At 34.9% G+C, this 21,192-nt stretch overlaps 1 protein-coding gene across 4 annotated transcripts in view; it reads right to left on the reverse strand.

Annotated features, from left to right (window-relative positions):
• The window catches only part of LOC137622313 (zinc finger FYVE domain-containing protein 16-like), an 86,692-nt gene that overhangs the window by 28,760 nt on the left and 36,740 nt on the right, over window positions 1-21,192 (reverse strand). For 2 of the 4 annotated variants that reach the window (XM_068352881.1, XM_068352880.1), the window contains exons 6-11: window positions 13,400-13,564; window positions 5,850-5,975; window positions 3,136-3,255; window positions 2,489-2,653; window positions 1,798-1,982; window positions 192-320 (exon numbers count right to left, since the gene is read on the reverse strand). In XM_068352881.1, coding sequence (XP_068208982.1) covers window positions 192-320; window positions 1,798-1,982; window positions 2,489-2,653; window positions 3,136-3,255; window positions 5,850-5,975; window positions 13,400-13,564 — 890 coding nt within the window. The remainder of the gene's footprint in view (window positions 1-191; window positions 321-1,797; window positions 1,983-2,488; window positions 2,654-3,135; window positions 3,256-5,849; window positions 5,976-13,399; window positions 13,565-21,192) is intronic. The other 2 variants (XM_068352882.1, XM_068352883.1) reach the window with 2 other exon arrangements.

Genomic DNA, 21,192 nt, shown 5'->3' on the forward strand with positions numbered 1-21,192 from the left:
ATCAGCTTAACACAACTATAAGATAAGAAATTATGTTGGTATGTTTAATCTAAAAATTTCTTGATTTGAATCAGTCCTTTTTTGCAATTTCTAGAGTGTATGTTTAATCTAAAAATCTATTGATTTAAATCTGTCCTTTTTTGCACTTTCTAGAGTGTAACAGTCAGTACATGAATTGTTTAACTACTCACCACTAGAAGGTTCATGATTGTGTGACCTATTTCACAGAAGACCGGCTTTCTATTTCTCGTTGAAACTAGGGGGCACGGGTAGTACCGGAACTCTGCACCCATGCGTAACATTAAACGAAGTGGGAATACCTGGAAAATTGGAGTCAATATAATCTATTTGCAATCAATCTACTTTCATTTCTATTCAACAAACTCTAATACCCAGGATTCTGAGAGAAATTAACCCTTTAACCCCCAGGCTATTTGGAAATTTCCAACCCTTAACCCCCAGGGGGTTATTTTTTCCCAGCACATTTTGCAGTATATTTTTTTTAAATTGTTCTAACAGCCTTAATTTTTGCCATAGAGAGGTCAGGTTGGTCTCATTCTCTTGGAAAATGCCTGAATTTTTTCAAAAAATTATCAAAAATATGAAAAAAATAATTTTTATAGCATTTTTTTTTGCAAGGATGTACCGGTATGTCCATGGGGGTAAAGGGATGGCTTTTGTGAAACGTACCAGTACGTCCTTTGGGGGTAAAAGGGTTAAATTATCATATGAATATTTTCATAGCAAATAGCTGCATGAAGAATTAGTTCTCAAGAAATCAACACTTTAAAAAGCATTCAAGAAACTGGCTATATGGAAAGCTAAACATAACTAGACTAGGCCTATCTATTTTGAAAAAGTTATAAGATTTCCTAACTGGGTAAAATATTTCCATTCTCCCCTGTCCATACATGCAGCTATTGACTTGGGTGAACATATGGCTGCCTTAGTTCTAGCTAGTCATTCTCTTCCAGAAAGGGAAAAACCTCACTTAAAATACCTCCCGACAATATAACTGGGGAGGAAAGGGGGAATGCCTATAAACTTTGGTAAGCATTGTAATAATAATTTGATATTAACCCTTTTACCCCCAAGCTATTTGGAACTTTCCAACCCTTAACCCCCGGCATTTTTTTTCTTTCAAGCACATTTTGCATTGTATTTTTTTTCAAATTGCTCTAACAGCCTTAATTTTTGTCATAGAGATGTCAGGTTGGTCTCATTCTCTTGAAAAATGCCTAAAGTTTCTCATAAAATTATCAAAAATATGCAAAAAAAAAAAAATTGTAAATAGCAGTTTTTTGCAAAGACGTACCGGTATGTCCATGGGGGTAAGGGGGTGGGTTTTGTGAAACGTACCAGTACGTCCATTGGGGGTAAAAGGGGTTAAAATAATTTCATTTCAATATCATAGATCTCTTCAAACTTTAAAAGAAAGAAAAGATGTCACTTAGCAAAGTTTCCCTTATTGAATGCTGCTTTTTTCCAGACACATTAAACACCATATAGTATCTCCTTCATTTGAACACTGCACTGTTCATTAGTGTTATTTCGTACCATTGCACAATGATCCTAGGGTAACTGCTAATATCCACTGGAATACTGCACCAAACATACAAAATTCCTAACCTAGCACAGCATGGGTCCTAAAACCTAATACTTCTCAACTTCAATGAAAACTTTCAACAAAGTAAGAGAAATAAAACTATGCGTACTTTATTAAGTATGCCAAGCTTAGTTCCACTTCAAAATATTTTTCGGTAATCTAAAGCGATGAAAAATTTAAAAATCAAATACCTTAGCCCAGGGAGTCTCCCATTTTTGTATAAGGACGGCAAATATGTACGGAGATGGAGGTAAAACTAAGTTGCGCAGGCACTGGAAGGTGGGTCGGATATACAAAAAGCCTCCGTGTTCGCGGGAGCCGAGGAACCCTTCCGGTTCCGTAAATATTGTATGCCCCATTTCAGTTACCAAATTACCTGTAAAAGAATGTACATATAATCAATACAAAGTTTGCCTATACATTTTCACAGCAAAGGATAGTTATGAATGCCACAATTCTTGCTAAATCAGCATAAACAGTGAATTGAGTGAAATATTCCATGCAGAGAGAGAGAGAGAGAGAGAGAGAGAGAGAGAGAGAATCAACACCTAACACAACATTGGGAGAGAGAGAGAGAGAGAGAGAGAGAGATCAACACCTAAAGAACATTGGGAGAGAGAGAGAGAGAGAGAGAGAGAGAGAGATCAACACCTAACACAACATTGGGGGAGAGAGAGAGAGAGAGAGAGAGAGAGAGAGAGAGTGTGTATATATCAACACCTAACACAACATTGGGCAGCTATTCTCAAAATGAAAAAAAAGAAAAATTAATAAAAACATTATATTTTTCAAGAAGTTCAAAACACATTCTAATTATTGAAGAACACTGTGTAACCTCTACGGTAACAACTGCTAATCATCACCAATGTCTCCTCCACTAACCTTGGTTTGCCTGTTTATACACAGTATGGAAGAACCCAAAAACATCTCTCGGTGGGTGGCTCTCCCCAGGCGCCACTTCTAACAATATCACCATCTCTTCCTGGCCCACCGTACACAAGCCTCTTGTGGCAATGTTCCACACCTCCACGCCCACACAACACTCGACTGAAAGATTATTTCCTTTTAAGCAAATTCGGTCATGGTATATAAATGAAGAATTCATAAATACAATGGAAATGAATTCACAGATATGCAAAATCAATTAATCTTTCTTAAAATAATACAAAGAAAGTACAGAAAGTTTTTGAATTTCACGTCTTTACAGACAATATGTAAATAGCTGGAAAGCGAGGATGCTTTTCCCTAGTATAGAACAGTATTATTATTGAACAAATGAACTCCAGTCTCTTCAATACTCCAGCAGCAGAAGGTTTTTGACATAGAATTTCTTTAAAGGGACTTCCAAATTTTAATGCAAAAAAAAAAAAAAAATTGAGAAATATTAATCGATTTTGCGACTACTGTACAATAAAATAGCATAGGACCCAAGGAGGGCAAGTCTTCTAACATCATATATTCAAGTCATGAGTACCGGAAGAGGTTGCATGCATAAAAAAAAAAACGGCAAGTCAAATCGGAACACTTACGTTTCACTACTTTGACTAGGACTGTTAGGTTCTTACGCACTGCAAAGACTACGGGAGGACCGTCCCCTCTCAACTGTTCCTCCAGTTTACTACTGTCGGGATTGTCCTCAAATACATATTCTGAAATTAAAATAAAGAATGATAAAATCGTACATAAGTTTAAAATACAGTCATGAAGTGATACCAATGAAAAAATACTTGAAAGTAAAAGCTTTTTTAAAGCTAAGAAGAATATAGGGTGGATAGAGATAGAGGATATCCACTCATCAGACATACCACACCAAAAAAAGAGAGAGAGAGAGAGAGAGAGAGAGAGAGAGAGAGAGAGAGAGAATTTTTCACTATACAGTAAGTCCTCTGATTACAAGTTTTGATTGACAATGTTTCTGTGGATAAAATTCAATCTCCATGTACAAATTGTATTTTTTTTCAAATATTCATTTTATCACTCTACTATACCTATGTCTTCAATGAGTTTTTAAAGTTCCAGTTATGTTTCCATGTCATAAAGCGAGTAATTTCTTTGTTTACTCGCAGTAATGTAATTAGGTATGTTCTGACTTGCTTCAAAGCCAGAATTACAATAAATCATAGAATGGACCTTCCTTATAACCTGAGGACCTACTCTCTGAAAGACACAAGATCATTGACATATTTAGAAGTATCTATACAAAAAACAGGAACACATTGCAAATCAAATATCAACTCAAGTTTCAGATTGACAAAATCAACTTCTGTTACTAGCCATTATACTGAATCGATTACTTATAAGCAAATGTTACACGAGTATTTAGATCATTACAGAAGTATGCTAAATATAACTGCGCTTAAAGCAGAAGCAATACATTTGCACCAGCATATGCTATAGAGAAGCAATATTGAAAACCCAGAAATCCAGTAAGTCTTACAAAATAATTAATAGGACTAAAGACCACTGTAACATACCAATACGTAAAGTACAGTTCAGCCTAAATTTGAAAGTGCATTTAGTCATTAACAAAAACTGGGCCATACCAATACGAAATAGACACAGTAATAATTTTCACCCTTTTACTCTGCCTTTCCACTGCGTACCTACCATTCACCATTCTGATAACTTATCTTTTTATCATGAAAGCTAACTGGCCAGCCAATTCCATACTATATGCTAAGTCCTATTCATTCACAAGCTATTGCCATGCAACCCAACTATTGTAATAACAAAACAGAAGCAAGTCCAACTAAAGTAAATTATCAAAGTAATAAAAACTATTGCTTCATGAAATATTTTTCATAATAAAAGGATCACTTACAATTTAAGGACCTTGCACCCTAGAGATTCAGCCTGATATACTCATACATATATGTAAACCATTGACATCCAGTATACTCATCTGTTCTTAAAGCCTCAATTACAAGGTACCTAACTAAAATTATTGTTTATACATGATGAAAACAGAACAGTAACTTCAGTTTTTCTGTCAAGATCGATGTAACACTTGCAAATAAGAGTAATACAGTTACTATTAATTGACACCAGCGAGTCCTCCCCATCTTATAGGGAAGATCAAGCTTCCATTCATAAACACAGTAATTGGAAGTCATCCAAGCAGATCACATTTTACAATAAACTTCCGTGTCCTCCATTCTGTTCAATTTATCTTCATAATTACCAATCAACAATACTACCTGTACAAGTGAGACACTTCTATCAACCCTTTTCTTCTCTTTTCTACTGTATTAGGACAGTTCATTTTAATAATATACATGGAAAACCTGAGAGAGAGAGAGAGAGAGAGAGAGAGAGAGAGAGAGAGAGAGAGATCAAGTATCTTATTTGTAATACAATTCAAATTAATTTACTTCAAGATAGAACAAAAAACCTTGATGAAAAGCAGAAACTAACTTCTACTTTCTTGGGATAAACTACTTTACTTGTAAATCTACTGTAAATGTATAAGATCCCATTTTCCTACAGTTAATTCTTCAAAGTTATAAGTTTAGTGTGTGGATGTTTTCTCTTTTTAGGCCAAGAACAATAACTAGCACAAAATGGAAGCTGCAAGTAGCAGTAGGATGAATAATAAATATGTTTCACATAGTTGTAATTGTAGGAGAATTAGTAAACAACTTTTATTATTGTACAAGTTAAAAAAACGAAACAAAAAATCACAAATCAATACCACGCTTCCAATTTTGAATATATTTATACTGCTGAAAGTTTAAGTCCTTAGAAGGACTTGTTTATGAAATTTCCGTTGAATAGAAAAAGGCCTTACCATCAGCACCTTTTTTTGCATTATCAACAGCCAAGAAAATAAAAATGACAATATTTCTACATACCATTAAATATTCAATTTAACTCTCTGCATTAAACAGGAACCATTCTTACTATGAATTTCCATATACACAGATTACATACACCTACTTCTTTAAGTCTGCTTGCAAGCTAATCCTCAGGTGACTTCAAGAAGTTAAGTGGACTTCAGTATGTGTAGCCTTAATTTTTAAAATGGCTCAAAACCATAAAAATCTACATGAAAAAATGACTATTAAAAATCTCAAAAGTCTTGCAAGGTTTTACTTGCTTCAAGAAGACCAGGGCATTCAAGAATGTCATCACATCTCGATTAGTATTTAAACTTGGACACTGACTGGAGTAGCAACAGACCACCATGAGGCCCGAAAAGAGTGAGTGAGCAATTAACACAAAAACAGCAACGTATCCCACCCACCTCCAGTGTTAGGGGCTTTCACAACCACTGGGGGGAGACCAGCCCCCGGTGGAATCAAGCATCGATCGGGGGGAAGGGAACGTAGCAACCCTCCTGGACCTCGACCATCCTCACCACCACTACTGCCTGCAACATGCCCATACATACTGCAAATTACCCTACAATGAATTGGGACGTTGTTTTTCCTCTCGTGTGGCTTTTAGATTCAAGCTAACTTGAGGGCAAACGGAGATTCTCCACTTTAAAAGCAAACGATGGAATCTATTTATAGCATTAGAAGATAAAGTCTGAACAATTTTTATTTTATCTACTGTACAGTATATTAGTTATATATTCAAAGGAATCTTGTAGGTAATACAGATTGTAAATGTTTCTATAGGAAATTAGATACAGTAAAATTTTATTAGAATAATTTCTTCTCATTGTCATAGTTAAAAAAATTAACTCTAAGATTAATAGTTATAAAATTTATCCACAATAAGATTATGGATTACTATACTCAAAAGCAATATTGCATTATATTTTATTGCCATCCTTACTTCTCTGAATAATAATCTTTACGATATCTATGAATATTTTTCTTCCATTGTTTGCTGGTTAAATCATTCTTCTTCAGTCCTTCCGATACTTAACTTTACTTTTAACTCTAAATGAGATCAAAACAAAACAACCTCTATTAGAGGCTTAGATTAACTTTATTCTACCAACTAAAATTTTATGTTTGGCTTTAACAGTTGCATACTTTCCTCACTTTTGTGGCATATAAAATAAACTAGAATTGAATACCTGATATTTCCATATTGAGTACAGAAAGTCCCCAACTCACAAACATAACAGGTTCCTAGAAGCTGTTGTAAGTCAATTTGTTTGTAGGTCGAATTTCGTTAAATTTTGGTCTAGGATAGACTTCGCCTAACTCACACGCCTATAATTTTTATAATTTTCAGCTGCAAAAGACAGCAAAGTCCTCATTTCATATTGCAAATGCCGTCTTGCTTACTGCATCAATTTATTTAATGTTTTAATACTGTATTTTATTATGAGGTTTTGTTCCAATATCTAGGTTTTAAGATTTCAGATGGATTTCTTTTTGTATCACCAAATGTTTGCAAGGTTGCGGACCTTCTTCTGTATATACTGTACTAATCACAACAAATGTATATAGACATTATGCATCTTTATTGTTAGTCTCCAATTGCATGGAAATATCATTAATCAACCTAGTTCTTATGACACACCTTTCGGTTTTAGTCTTTAGAACCCACCAAAAACATTACCAGATGTGCCCATAGTAACATATACAGTAATTACATTGTTAAAACTTATAGCCCTCATGCATAGTTCCTTATAAAATTTTATTTAGAAGACATCCAAGAGATGTGTAGAATTTTAATATATCAAAAACCTCAACTACTCACTAAGAAATCAAAGATACATAATTTTCAACGAAGCGTTTCAGTCCCTTGTTCTATTTACAAGACACAAAAATGAATGGTTTCTTCAACTTGAAATGACTTTGACAAAACTGCAATTTTTTATTGTTTATACAAATTCTGTAGAAATGTCCAAGAGCAGCCGGATAGAGCATGCAGAATATACTGCAAGAAAACAATAATTTCTATAGAAACAGCAAGGAAGATGCCTTGCCATTTGAAATAATATAAATGGTATAGAATAACTATATCTCCTTGGTAGGTATCCAGTGTAGAAAGGAAAAGATCTACTTTCTTGTCATGATAATAAAGTAGATGGAGAAGACAAGGTAAATGAAATTTTTTGATTATCAGGGATTGCCTCAAAGAATTGCCGAGATTAATTGTGGGGCCAGAAAACTTCAAATCAGTCAATCAATATCAAGTGAAAGATGATAATTAAAGAAGAGTAATGATAATAAAAGAAAAAGGGAATGAAAAGTAAATGACAGAAAAAAATAACACGGAGATGAAAGGGCACCATTAAGAACCTTTAGTACTGTCTACAGTGCCATAGACATGACCCTAAAACTTGAGAGCACATCTCCTCATACAAAAATGGTATAAAAATGGAACATAGAGGAAAGACGACCTGTCTTCTCCCCTCATTAACAAACAAGAACTCTTGAAGTTGCTTTTAAGAGATCAACAGATATAAAAACTACTGTTAAAGAAAATCTCCTAACAGCAACAACAAATATGTTGCTTCCAAAGATAAATACCAAGATCAAAATAAGCAATGCAAAACCAAGTAAATACTCTTTACAATAAGAACTGACAACTCTATGCTAGGGTCGATCAAATGATACCCTTATACTGATTATCTACAACAAAACTTTAAAGGAATATTTACAATCATGCATATTTATAATCAAGTGCTTTCATGCCAACAGGTTATGCAGAAAATCCATCTGTGATATTAGACTTCCAGGTAACGTACAGATGACCTACTTACTAGTAAGAAAAGCTCCACAAAACAACACCAATAGAAATATGATACAGCAGCTTATTATCAATTAGTTTAACAGGGCAACTTCTGGATTCCCACTGGGCCATCCAAAGGATTTATTCTTAAACAAGAGGAGGAAATTGAAGAGAGGTAAAGTTAGCGAAGTTGGAAAGTTAGGTGAGAAAATGCCATCTCTTCCAGAGAAATTACTTCATATAACATATGGTTTCCAGTTTAGCTCAGAGGTTTATTTACAGTATGCTCTTTACTTTCAATATTGCTGACATGCTAGAATAACATGATAAAATTAGCATTTATTCCCTTTTCATGATCTGAACATTATCTCTGAGAAACCCCTTGTGTGCACAGATATCCAAGGCACATCAGCCCTAAATTCTATTTACTAAAAGGGATGAGATTCAGACCAATGAGTCAAGTTCGACTCTTAAAGAGCTGCCCAAGATCAGTCCTCCAGCAGCTGACGACAGGTCGGTCCTCCTGATGTGCCCAGAAATTTCCAGGCCTCTAGCAACCAACTGTCTGGTGAACTGTTAACTGCTCATTGCTTCAAGTCGAAAGTACTGTACAGCTTGATTTTTTACTTCTGCTTGCATTACAGTTTTAGCAAAACTATTCATTTTCATTCACTACAAGCATACAAGAATTTTCCTGTCTTTTCTTAAGAAGATTTTCACCACTAGTGAGACTTCTTGCAAGACAACACTAGGCAAGAAAAGTATTTTTTTCTGATTTTCTGACAAAATCATTCTGCTTCAGCCAACACATAAATTTTAGTACTTTGAGTAAGTTTGAACAATTAAGCTTTAACCAGTTAACAAGTTTTAGTTTCATCTTGTCATATATTTGCCTTTAAGTTAATGAGCTTCAGTTTTACAACAATAATTTAACAATTTCACAGAGATTCTAGGGCCTTTAACATCGTTGTTACCAGCCACAGTCGAAAGATATTCAAATCCTGGTCTGGTGTCACTTGACTCGGGGCAACACTTGCCAGTTCATCCCATCCAAATTCACATTGATTACCTTGTCACAGCCTCTTAACTTTCCCCCTTTGCAATACTGAGGTCAAGTTCTGGAGCACTATCCCACATCAGTATGACAGAAAGAAAACACAAATAGTATTTTTTCTCGAGATTTTCAAGTAGTTATTTCTTGTCAGAAATCTGTCTGGTGCATGCACGGAAAGTCATGCTCTTGGAAGAACCAAGAGACTGAACTACTGGAAATAGTCACTATTAAGTAGTTGAAGCCATGACGTAATCAGTGCAACTTGAGAGCGATGCACTTCCAAATAGGTACTGTACTAATGGAGAAACTTACTATGAAAAAAAGACCTATGGGTTAGCTGTAACCATTTGGTAACTGCATTCACGAGGGGAGCCCATTAACATGAACTAATGCCATGTTTATGAGTTGTTGTTGAAGCCTGGTAAATATTTGCTACATACTACAGCAAAAACAATACGAACAGGCCAAGAGGTAGTTTAGTCATATGTCATGGCTCTCAATAAAATCCCCGGCAGTAATATATCAATCATTTGGGGAGGATGAAAAGTGGGTACTTGATGGGTATGGTGTTGCATGTAGTATTACAGTAAACTCCACTAGTCATGAAGACTCTGAGCCAAAACTCTTGTAGTTTCAGTCTGAAACTGTACACAATTACATGAGGAACAATAATATCAACCTTTCATGGGTTGTTGTGGCCTGATTGGTAACGTCTCTGCCTGGTGTTTGCCAGTCGGGGGTTCGAGTCCCACTCAGTCTCGTTAGTGCCATTAGTGTCTGCAACCTTACCATCCTTGTGAGCTAAGGTTGGGGGGTTTGGGGGAGCCTATAGGTCTATCTGTTGAGTCATCAACAGCCATTTGCTTGGCCCTCCCTGGTCCTAGCTTGGGTGGAGAGGGGGCTTGGGCGCTGATCACATAAAATATGGTCAGTCTCTAGGGCTTTGTCCTACTTGCTAGGGCAATGTCACTGTCCCTTGCCTTTGCCATTCATGAGCGACCTTTAAACCTTTAATTCATATAATTTTCACAACTTACTCAAGGTTTTCAATTAAAAGTCACCACATCTTCACAATGAACAAAATCAATTGTGTAAAGGACGGCAACTTTTGAAACCGTATTCCATATAATACCTAGTAATGATAAAGAGACTCAAACCTCATTTTACTGGGAGAGGCAAGGCTATCGCAAAACACAGGTGGTCTTTCCCATCTAAACCTTGCTTTTATCAAGTTATTTGCAGTCTGTCAATTGTCACCACCATTACAGACCTGCTCTATACAAAAATTCCCTTGTTTTACCATGCACTCTTCTCAAGTCTCCTCCACCCAAGCTAAGACCAGAGAAAGCCAGGAAATCTCTGCTGATGACTCAGCAGGTAGACCTAAATGCTCCCTTGAAGCCCACATCTCTAGCTCACAAGGATGGTGAGGTAGCAGACACTACAAGAAACTAGAGACACTTGAACTCGTCTGGTGATTGCCAGGGAGGGACATTTCTAATAGGACTTTTCTTCTACAGAAGTCATTTAGTAGTTCCTTTACTTTTAAATGTCCCTCCAAGAACTTTAGCATATAGATTTTTCTATTTTCTTGAGGGAAATACTCTCAATATCCAGGCAATCATATTAGTTATCATCCTTTCGTTTATATTCATGCTGAACTTGAAATTATCTAAATATTTACATTCATCTACAGTACATGCAAACGACATTAACACAGAAAATTCCAAGAAGGTACTAATTTAAACCCTGAATTCAAACTGCTATGAGAATGGAACAAACAGATGGTTTGATACTGGTAAAGACTTTGGAATCCAAAACTTTCCCTGGTCTCCTAGGGCTACTAAAAGTGAGCCTAACTTGACAGACAATATCCTTTTTTTTTAATATATCAATACAAGACCCTCTCTCTCTTTCTCTCCAACTAAATTGATTTTCAGGCAAATTTGGGAAAATTTTCAGCACAGTTTTCAACTGAATATAACAAAGTCTGAGGAACTATGTATCTAAATATGCACACATATTAAATGTTACATTTCTTAATGATTATTCATAAGTGTGTGTACTTGTATTAATTTTCACTTAAAATTTATATTCATACCACAGTTTATTCTTTAACTGATGACAAGTATAATACCTGCTGTGACTCGAGTTCCTTACAGAGACAATAAAAAGTAAAAGATTTACCATAAACATCATAATCACGACGGTACTGTATCGCCTTAAGATTTACTAACCTATTCAAAGTGACTTCGACATAAGTCTACTTTTGGACAAAATAAATATGCTTTACAAACTACCTTTGCTAGGAACTAACTATAAGGGTATATTTCTTTCTTATTTTTCATATATCTTAACTAAACAGACTACCACAATACAGGTTTCATTTTTACCCAATAATACTCCAATCCAATTAATTTGATTTCCTGAATGTCGGTGATTTTCTTGTATTAGAGAAAGAAATTAAATGCCCCTCAACTCAATTGGTATACAGGTCTCACTAGGGCGCATTACACATTCCATCGAATTCTCATGGTACTCAGTGTAGTACTGTAAGTTTCAGTAAACACTTTTATATCATCAGGAAGATTGCCTAAGACCCAAATCCAACTACGATCCAGTAATTGAAATGATGTAGGGAACTATAAGGTTCAATGTTGAGCTCAAATTGCTTTTTTGCATGAGGCACGTTTCAACTCTTGCACAATACAATCATGTGCAATTGTAAATTATCTGCACGTCCCTTACTCTAACAAAAATTAAAAGTAGAATACTGTACCACTCAGTCAGAGGTTTCAATAATTTAGTCTCTGCAAAGCTAAGTACCAACTTTGAAGTGACATAAATAGCTCAGGAGTTCATTATACACTAAACTTGTACATTGAATGGGGCAAGCAATTAAATCACTTAAAAGTATACACAAAATCAGATTTAAAACCTCAGTGTTATACATGTACTTTAGATATTACATTAGCTCCAGGACAACATAAAAAAATTTGTAAATAATCAGCACGTTGTTAAATATCCTAGGAGTAGAAAAAGTCTGCCAACTCTTCCCCTTGCTACAGCATTAAGATCTCTCATACCATTTCCGCATCAGCAGCAATTGTGATTTCCCATACTCCTGAGTTAACATGTGCTACTCTAAAGCTTTTAATAATTATCTCAAATAAGGAAGTGGTTGACGAGTGAAGGCAGTTTGAAACATTAATTTTACATTACAGTTGGGAAGAATTTAATCTCAACAGGCGATAAGAATATCACCCATCACTAGACAGGAAGCTTCCAAGTGAAGAACTGAACCACATGAATGCTTTACAACATTAGCCTTTTACTACCAAAAACATATTTTCACTTAGATTGCATTCACAATATATTATAATACTTCTTTATTCGTAAACCATAAATAAGAGGATAATGATAAAGAATGACAATAAACTACACAGGATGAATAAAAATAATTACCAACTAAAAATTTAGTCTACAGTCAACTAAAATACATAGCAGATTAGTACAGTACCAACATTACATCAGCCACATCTGAGAAGCGCATGCCATGCAAAACGTGCTTACAAATGTTACGTAACACAAACCATATTCGTAACATTAAATGATAGGTGACTCAGCGGATTCCCAATTCCTAAGATCTAAAGTTGCACCAATGATGGCCCTTAAAAAATTCCTGAAGCATAATCTATGCTAAAATAATTCCAGACCATAACCCAAGCTTGCATTTAATATATATACATAAAATAATATAATTTGCTAGGCAGCATAGATTAGCATTTGCAAAGATGCTATCGGTGACGTCTCAATTCTAAACTATACGATACATTTTCGTGTGCGCGTAAGAAGCCAGCCGAGAGAGGCCCATACAACAAGACAGGATATTTACATGCACGTGAAGAAAGTATGCTCTGTAATGCCCTACGAATTTCCACCATTTAGAGATGAATTCTAAGACTATGGGTCACGTAATCACGGAAGGCTGAAGCATTAACCAAAACCTTATTCTAGACATCATGATATTAACAAGAGAGCATCATAGATTCAGCATTATTTCTGACTTGGAATGGAAATGTTAAAAAGGTCAAACTAACCGGTGGTAGGACGATCGACCCTTCTAGCCACCCTCCCCGTTCTTCGATAAGGAGGAAGCAATTCCCCAGACCCATCAAGTTCGGTCAGATCGCCACCTGGCCGGATTCCATCACTAAATATCACTTGTTTGCTCCCTCGATTCCTTGAACTACCGCTACAGCTGCCTGAAATGAATGAACAAGCCATGTGGAGCAGTTAATACAATACTATACAGTACACTAGAAGCCAGGTAAATAGGGTTTTTTTCAACGGCCAACATTTCAAGCAACCGGTGAGTCATTTTCTTCTCTTTGCTACAGTAGGAGAAACAAATAAGTGGCTTGTCTGATACAGTATACAGTATAGCTAATTATAAAGGGAGACTGCACTACCACATATACTTCAAGGACAGTCATGGTTTTTTCTCTCAAATTTATGATGCGATATCTTAAAGAAATGGCTTTCCTAAATATAAGTGTTTGGAGTATTTTAAGTTGACCAATGATCAAAATAATAATCTATGGACATCAAGGTACTGATAAGAAAGATTAATACGATAAATTGTCAGTGATTAATTCAGAGAAAATAAGACTGGTGACAACACGTTGCAGTAGAAAAAAAATGGTTCCATAACATATATTCGAAGAGATTATCTATTTTTCTAGTCATCACCACGAAAAAGACATCCGTGTCACATTTCTATACTCTGAAGGGGAATGGCGGAAGAATTGGTTCCTAAAGAAATTCTAAATCAATGCAAGTAGTAAAAGAATTTGGACTAAATTAGAAGACAGAAAACAGACAAAAGGTAAGAAGCAGAAACTAAAATGGTCAAAGCCGAGAGGAAATACAAATAAATCTCTTATTTCGCCTACAGTATGTCACACTCTTACGTCACACAAGGCAGTGGCATACATACAGGGAAAACAGAAAAAGAAGTTGTAGGTGACCATGATAAAAAAATTTAAAATCATGCTATCTTTTTTTTCAAATTTCTCAACAATACAAATATAAGAGAGAAAAAGCGAGTGCACATTTTTATGACAAAACCAATATAATTCCCCAGGAGGATATAACATTAACCCTAATTGCAACAGTATCACTGTTTTATCCCTACATAAACATCAAAGTTATTGGTCATAAATCCTTTAAAACAAAGGCTACTTATGGAAATAAATAAAACTATAAGAAATGCCTCACAATAAACAATTGAGGCTTAATCATACAAAAAGGCTTTATAGCAACAGCAGCTTGAGCTATTTAAAATGTACCCTAAAAAAGTACAGGAACATTTACAATTTCACCAGTAAAAGCCTTTAATGTATCACAGGTCTTAAAATCATTCCAATCAATTATGAAATTTACTTATTCAAAACAATCATTGGTAGAACTTTTATCAAACAGTTGATGGGTTACAGCAGTCATATAAACAACAGTTAATTATCCAAACATAGGAAAAATTTAGGGGGGAGGGAGGTGTAATCAGGGAAAACTCTTTTAATATACTGCTGTACCTCCCTTGTGTAACTTCAATATACCAATACAAAATTATTTGAACTGTTCGAGACTAAATGTAACTGGGATATATACTACTAAAAGAAGAGTCTGGTTAATTTGTAATCATTGTCAATACTCCATGTACGCCAATGTTACAGCACATTAAAAATTGACATGGATGGCAGCTGAAGTGTTTTATTAGCAAGCTACTGTGACTCGCCTCCTATAAAATAATTTCTCTAATCATATAAAGTAATCAAAACAATAAACTGTAACTTCCAATGACAGGAAAACCACAATCAGTTACACTTCCTCTTAAAAAACATTGACAATGCTAGTCCCCCTATTTAGACACGATGCATTATTAGATAAAAGCTCTCTTAATTAAACATTGAGGTAAGAATACAAGGGATTTGATGGTATGTGTGGGATATATTGAAATGTTCTGATTTACGGATTCATAAAATTAATGCCGTATATCCCAACGATTCAAGTGTAGACTACGACAGAAGGATCTATTTCAATTTTCAGACACCCGAATTCCTCGGAGAAATTGAGGGGACCCTCTATGACTTGAGCTTCTTCATGGGAGCTTGTCAGACCCAGGAATCTTTGGCAGAAACAATAATCCCACAGCTTTTCAGGGCAACTTAGGGTAGGTAATCCAGTGTCTTGACTGGTTTGCAAAACCAACAACATTCTAAATTAGACATTACACACTCAAAATTTCTGGTAGCTCAGTGCTACCACCACATGCTCCCACATATCTGTTCAACTTCCCAATGGGTGAGGGTGAAATGTAAAATATATATTTGTGCAACAGCACAATGACAAAAAGCATGCACAGCCACAAAAGTACATAGTTAACAAATCAATCATGTACTGTACAAGTATTAGCATTAGAGAAATAAAAACACATCAAATCTGTAGCATTAGCGCACACATCAAACCTGGAAATAAAACATACCAAAAAACACTGATGGCTCACAAAAAAAAAAAAAAAAAAAATGTAAAAACAATTATTGAGATGACGATGAAGGTAATATTTAAATCAAAGAGTATCTTTATTTCTGGAATTTCCAACTTTTTTTACTAGGATTAGGCTGACCTGACCATAAACAAAGGTGCAACACAGTAATTTCAGGGCAAAGAGGCTACACTAATAAGGAGAGACAAAGATATACAATATACAGCATATATTTGACATAAAAATGTGACCATTACAATTAGCTCTACTGTATAAGAAATCAGTTTATCAAGAACAATAACATACATTTCTTGACGCTTAACCAAGGCTCATCCAAATTTGTCCTCAAGTGAGAGATGAATATTGGAAGAAGAAAAATTAAAGAAGTTGAAGAGCCAAGTAGGAAGAGATCAAAGAGAACAGATGAAAAATGACACGAGGGAATGCAGATGGGGTCAAAAGGCTACAGCAAAGAGCATTTAGTATCACCTACAGTTTGCCCAACATAGCAGGTTGTAATTACAGTAGTCCATAATCATATATCGGGACAATAGAATGAGTCTATACAATAAAATCTTGTTTGTATGGACAAACAAAGATCACATATGATGATCGTAACAGTGATGACAGACTTGGATGTATAGAAAGCAACAATCATTCACAATACAGTCCAATACTGTATTAACTTTCTGCAGAGGTTATCTTAAGAGGTATATAGTGCTGTACTGTATATCAAAGTTATGAAAATTATACCCGCAAAATAACATACAAGAAAATTGCTTTGATGAATTCTTACAGCCAATAGCGTGAAAAGCTTAAATAGAAAGCTCTACTGTGCATGGCAATTACTGCATACCTGTATCCATAAAAATAACACTAAATAACATCCAGGTTTACTTACACCAATAATACCAATGGTATGAAGTCTCTCCTTCTTCAATGAACTTTTACGAAGCATTTAATACAAAATACGAGCGGATGAGAAGCAACTGCTTACCCATAACATTGAAAAATCAGTGGCATCACAACATGAAAGCCCTCCCTTTGCAAAGTGTTAAAGACGCGAAAGAATCCTTTATACAATACTTGCACTAATCAAATTACCTCAAGTAATTATGTCTGTGTCTGTTTCTCTTGTACATATATTGGTAAGCCAAGTCTACAAAAAGAGCTTCTGAGGTGCCAACTTTGTACATTCAATACGGAACAAAGGCATCCACAAACTTACATTTAGGTTGCTTTTGTCTTTGTAAACATTTATTTGCAAGTCCATATAACCTATATGGAATGCTTTTTCAGAGATGAAAACAAATTATTGTACACACTGAACACTTGCATATCTTGATGATGCCCATATAAAACCAAATTACTTGTACATCATTTTGTAATTATATAAAGCACAACTTCTACAAAAGCACATAAAAGAAAAATAACGGCACACAGCGACATTTGTACTAGCACCTGGTCATCTACAAACCTGCAGTCGATACCCTGTTGGTTTTCAGGTATAATTTTTCTACAATGATTTGCCCAACTTTCTTTATGAATGCTGTTAATGTTCAATTAAAATATCTTTGAAAATTTTTCTACAAAGATTTGCCCAACTTTCTTTATGAATACTAATAATGTTCAATTAAAATATTTTAATTTATACAGCAGATTAAAAAGAAAATCAGAGGGGAAAAACATACATAAACTTGGGCATATTTGTCCCTTCATCTTGGTTTTGTTATTTTCTGAAACAAAAACATCCTAAGGAAATTTTCCTTATCCTCTTCATCTCGAAAATCCTTTGAAAATTAAAGAAATACGGAAGAAGGAACAAAAGAGATTGGTCAACATATCGTGGACAGACCCGAGTGTTCCTTTTACATTGTCTCAAGCAATAAACTCGGTTTTATTTTTATTGTCTAAATAACATAACCTAAAATACAACATTTTCATTCAGTGATACATATCGCTTTCTTAGTTGCATCTACCACTTATAAACCTGTGCACTCTTTGACTATAAAGAAAAACCTCCTGTATATACAAACTTAAATTACAGTATTTTACTAGATACTCATAACTTCCCCACCAAATCCAATTATTTATGCACTTGCCTGTACCTAATTAATCCTCGATTATCTAGGGAAACGATACCGATTTACCTAGAATTTCCTTAGCAGAAAACGCCACATGGTACAGGAAATTTAAAGCCAGACAGATACCCATCTACAGCAGTCCAAAGGAACACATGCAAATTTAACTTAGAAAGAAATGTACTTGAGATCCTAATGGACACTGCAAAGACTTTAGTATCATCTTGCTCCCTGGGAATCGCTGTAATTTAAATTGCCACCTTCTTTCTGAACTTATTGCTTTATCATTATTACTATTATATTATCATTACTATTATTACTATTATTATTATTATTACTATTATCAGTATTATTATTATTATTATTATTATTATTATTATTATTATTATTATTATTATTATTATTATTACTTGCTAAGCTACAACCCTAGTTGGAAAAGCAGGATGCAGTAAGCCCAAGGGTTCCAACAGGTAAAATAGCCCAGTGAGGAAACGAAATAAGGAAAATCTAAAAGGACAGTTCAAGAACAACATTAAAATAAATCTTTCCAATATAATATAAACAAACTTGAAAATAACAGGAGGATAAAAACAAAGTAGTTAAAGCTGGCTAGTTCAGTCAGGCAAGTAAAACAAGGATCGATATTGCGATACTACTGTACTTGGTATGTCCTTTTAGATAAAGAAAATATATTCTGTAGAAACACGTTTCTACCATCAGAACTTTTATTCCCAGATTCCCAATCCCTCCTACATTCGTTTGGTTTAGATGGCTTTACCTTGCGTAAAACACAGACTCTTGCGCCTCCTACAAGACATATAAAATACGAAACTTTGATATAATTTATGAAAATATATGCTCAAAATTCAGAAAAAAATCTTCAAACTAAAACTGGCAGAAATGATTTTTAGTGGATTATATTGAAAAAGTTTTCTCCCGGCTAATTTCTTATATAGTTTTGTTACTTTATTTCAAAAGAGCAAATATTATCTCAGCTTTACTTCATAGTAAAATCTTATAAGATGCCTTTGAAAAAAAAATTGTAACACTTTTCTTTATTAAAATGAGTATCTTATGTCCTTTAGAACACACTGATGACAGAGATCAAATAAAGAACAGTCACTATTTGTGTTGACCATCAAAATAACACCACACACTTTGTTGTGACAAAAGCACGCTTACAATATTTCTCACAGAAGTCTATACATTAATAAAAATCCAAATAATTAGCACATTTTTTTTTTTGCCTCAAAACGGCAAAATGAACCCATTTGTTTTTGGGGTAATTTTGGCTTTGCTAAACCAATGAATAACTCAAGTGGCATTCATGATCAAGACACCCATACTGCAGAAAACATCAATCATCACAATGGACATAACAGACAAAGCATGGTAAAGTTAGAACAAAAATATCACTGAGGCAAATTCACAACAGATCAAATTATTATGTTGATTGTCCTGTATTTTGGGGGTTGACACTAAACAAGAGGATTGGTAGGTGATACTAATCTTATATGAAAATATACCAATTAAGATTTTTTAAATGTTTCAGTAATTAATGCCTCCCACCCACCCCAAAAAAAAAAGAGAGAGAGAGAGAGAGAGAGAGAGAGAGAGAGAGAGAGAGAGAGAGAGAGAGAGAGAGAGAGAGAGAGAGAGAGAAAGAGAAAAAAAAAAAATAAAAGAGTGTGGGAAAGAGAGAGAAGAGAGAGAAAAAAAAGAGAGAGAGTTAAAGTCATTTGTGTTTTCTTCCAAGTATAAAAACCTGAGTCCGTTTAATTAGGAGAACCTGTATTGTATTGACAAAGCTAAATCAGAAAACAGTTGACAAGGTAGTTCGATAATGACTTTGGTGGCGGAAGAGGATTCATTAACACAACTGCATAAGTCGAGAAACTTTTGACCTCTAGCCTCAGGGATGGGATAGTAGTTGGTGGAAAATTTATCAAATGGACTCAGCTTTGCATAGCTGAGAAAATACTAACTTGATCTATAGTTTATTTGTTTCTTTGCAAATACAAACCTTTCGTACTTTGAATAAGGAGACTCACTTTTTAGGGGCACTAGACTCGGTCAAAGACAAAAGTGGCTCAAAGTTATTTAGGACGATAGTAAAGTAGCTCCCCCTCATCCTACTGTCATTAAAGAATTATAGTAATAACTTAGATAATGAATGCCCAAGTACTTGAATAGTTTGATGATCGAACAAAATTTCCAAATATCTTTTGTCCTGAAGATAAAAAAAATTGAAAGGTTGAAAAAGTGGAAAGAACCTGTATTGGTAGAGTAACTTAGCTGAGGTGAAAGATGTGTCACGGACAAAACTGACTGAACCAGTTTACAATGCTCTAAACCTCAATGACAAAGCCTGTGTGGAAGTGTTTTCCAAAACTATAAACTCTGCCTGGAGAAAGTTGTGGCCTGAGAGGAACTTTGAAGGCTTTGAACCTGAGCCTGTGGTGGAGAACATTGTTTCTTAGGGTAAGCCCATAGGCTTAAATGTTGATGAAAAAAATGTTGAGTTGGTAGAGGAACATGACACAGTACTGATATAGGAATGTTAACACTTTTATAATTAGCAATACTTGATAGCAAAAGAGGACATACCTTCAGAGAAGAAGGAAACGGATTTTGTACCAAGTTCAATGATAAAAGGAAATTATGGCAAAAAAATGCACTGAGGTAAACAGTTTTGTTGAAAATATTGTCCAGATAAGGCAGCAGCCAGCAGTGCAAGTGAATACTATAATAATGTATCAAATAATTTCAAAAACCTAATAAAAGGGATGCAAAGACAATCTTCTCTACATCAATATTTTGTGATAAGGCCCTCAAATGAATCACAGTGCCAGAAAAAGAGGCAGGCCCTCAAATGAATCACAGGGCCAGAAAAGAGGCAACAAAGAGCAAGAGGCTCAAAAGGACAGTTACCCAACATGTTTATGGAGGGGAACCTACTTTCCAAGGTCCTCCTCCTCTTTCTCCTCCTCCTTACTACAGGTAAAGTGGACTTCAATCTTCCTTTTCCTTATTGATTCCTTTACTATATTAATTATAGCTTCTTGATATTACTATTCTTTTGTGTACTGTACTGTATTTCAATATAGTAAGCTTTTTATGAAAGTGGCCCAAAATAGGAGCAACCTTGAGTGGGGAATCAATTACAGTTCCATTCATTCTTACAGGAGAAAAAGGCTCAAGTGCTCAAACATGGTTTAGCAACGAATAATATTCGATCTCCGAAGTACCGTTGTACCTTGTCAACGAT

Source organism: Palaemon carinicauda, chromosome 29 (assembly GCF_036898095.1).
Source record: "Palaemon carinicauda isolate YSFRI2023 chromosome 29, ASM3689809v2, whole genome shotgun sequence".
In the NCBI taxonomy this organism is placed as follows: Eukaryota; Metazoa; Arthropoda; class Malacostraca; order Decapoda; family Palaemonidae; genus Palaemon; species Palaemon carinicauda.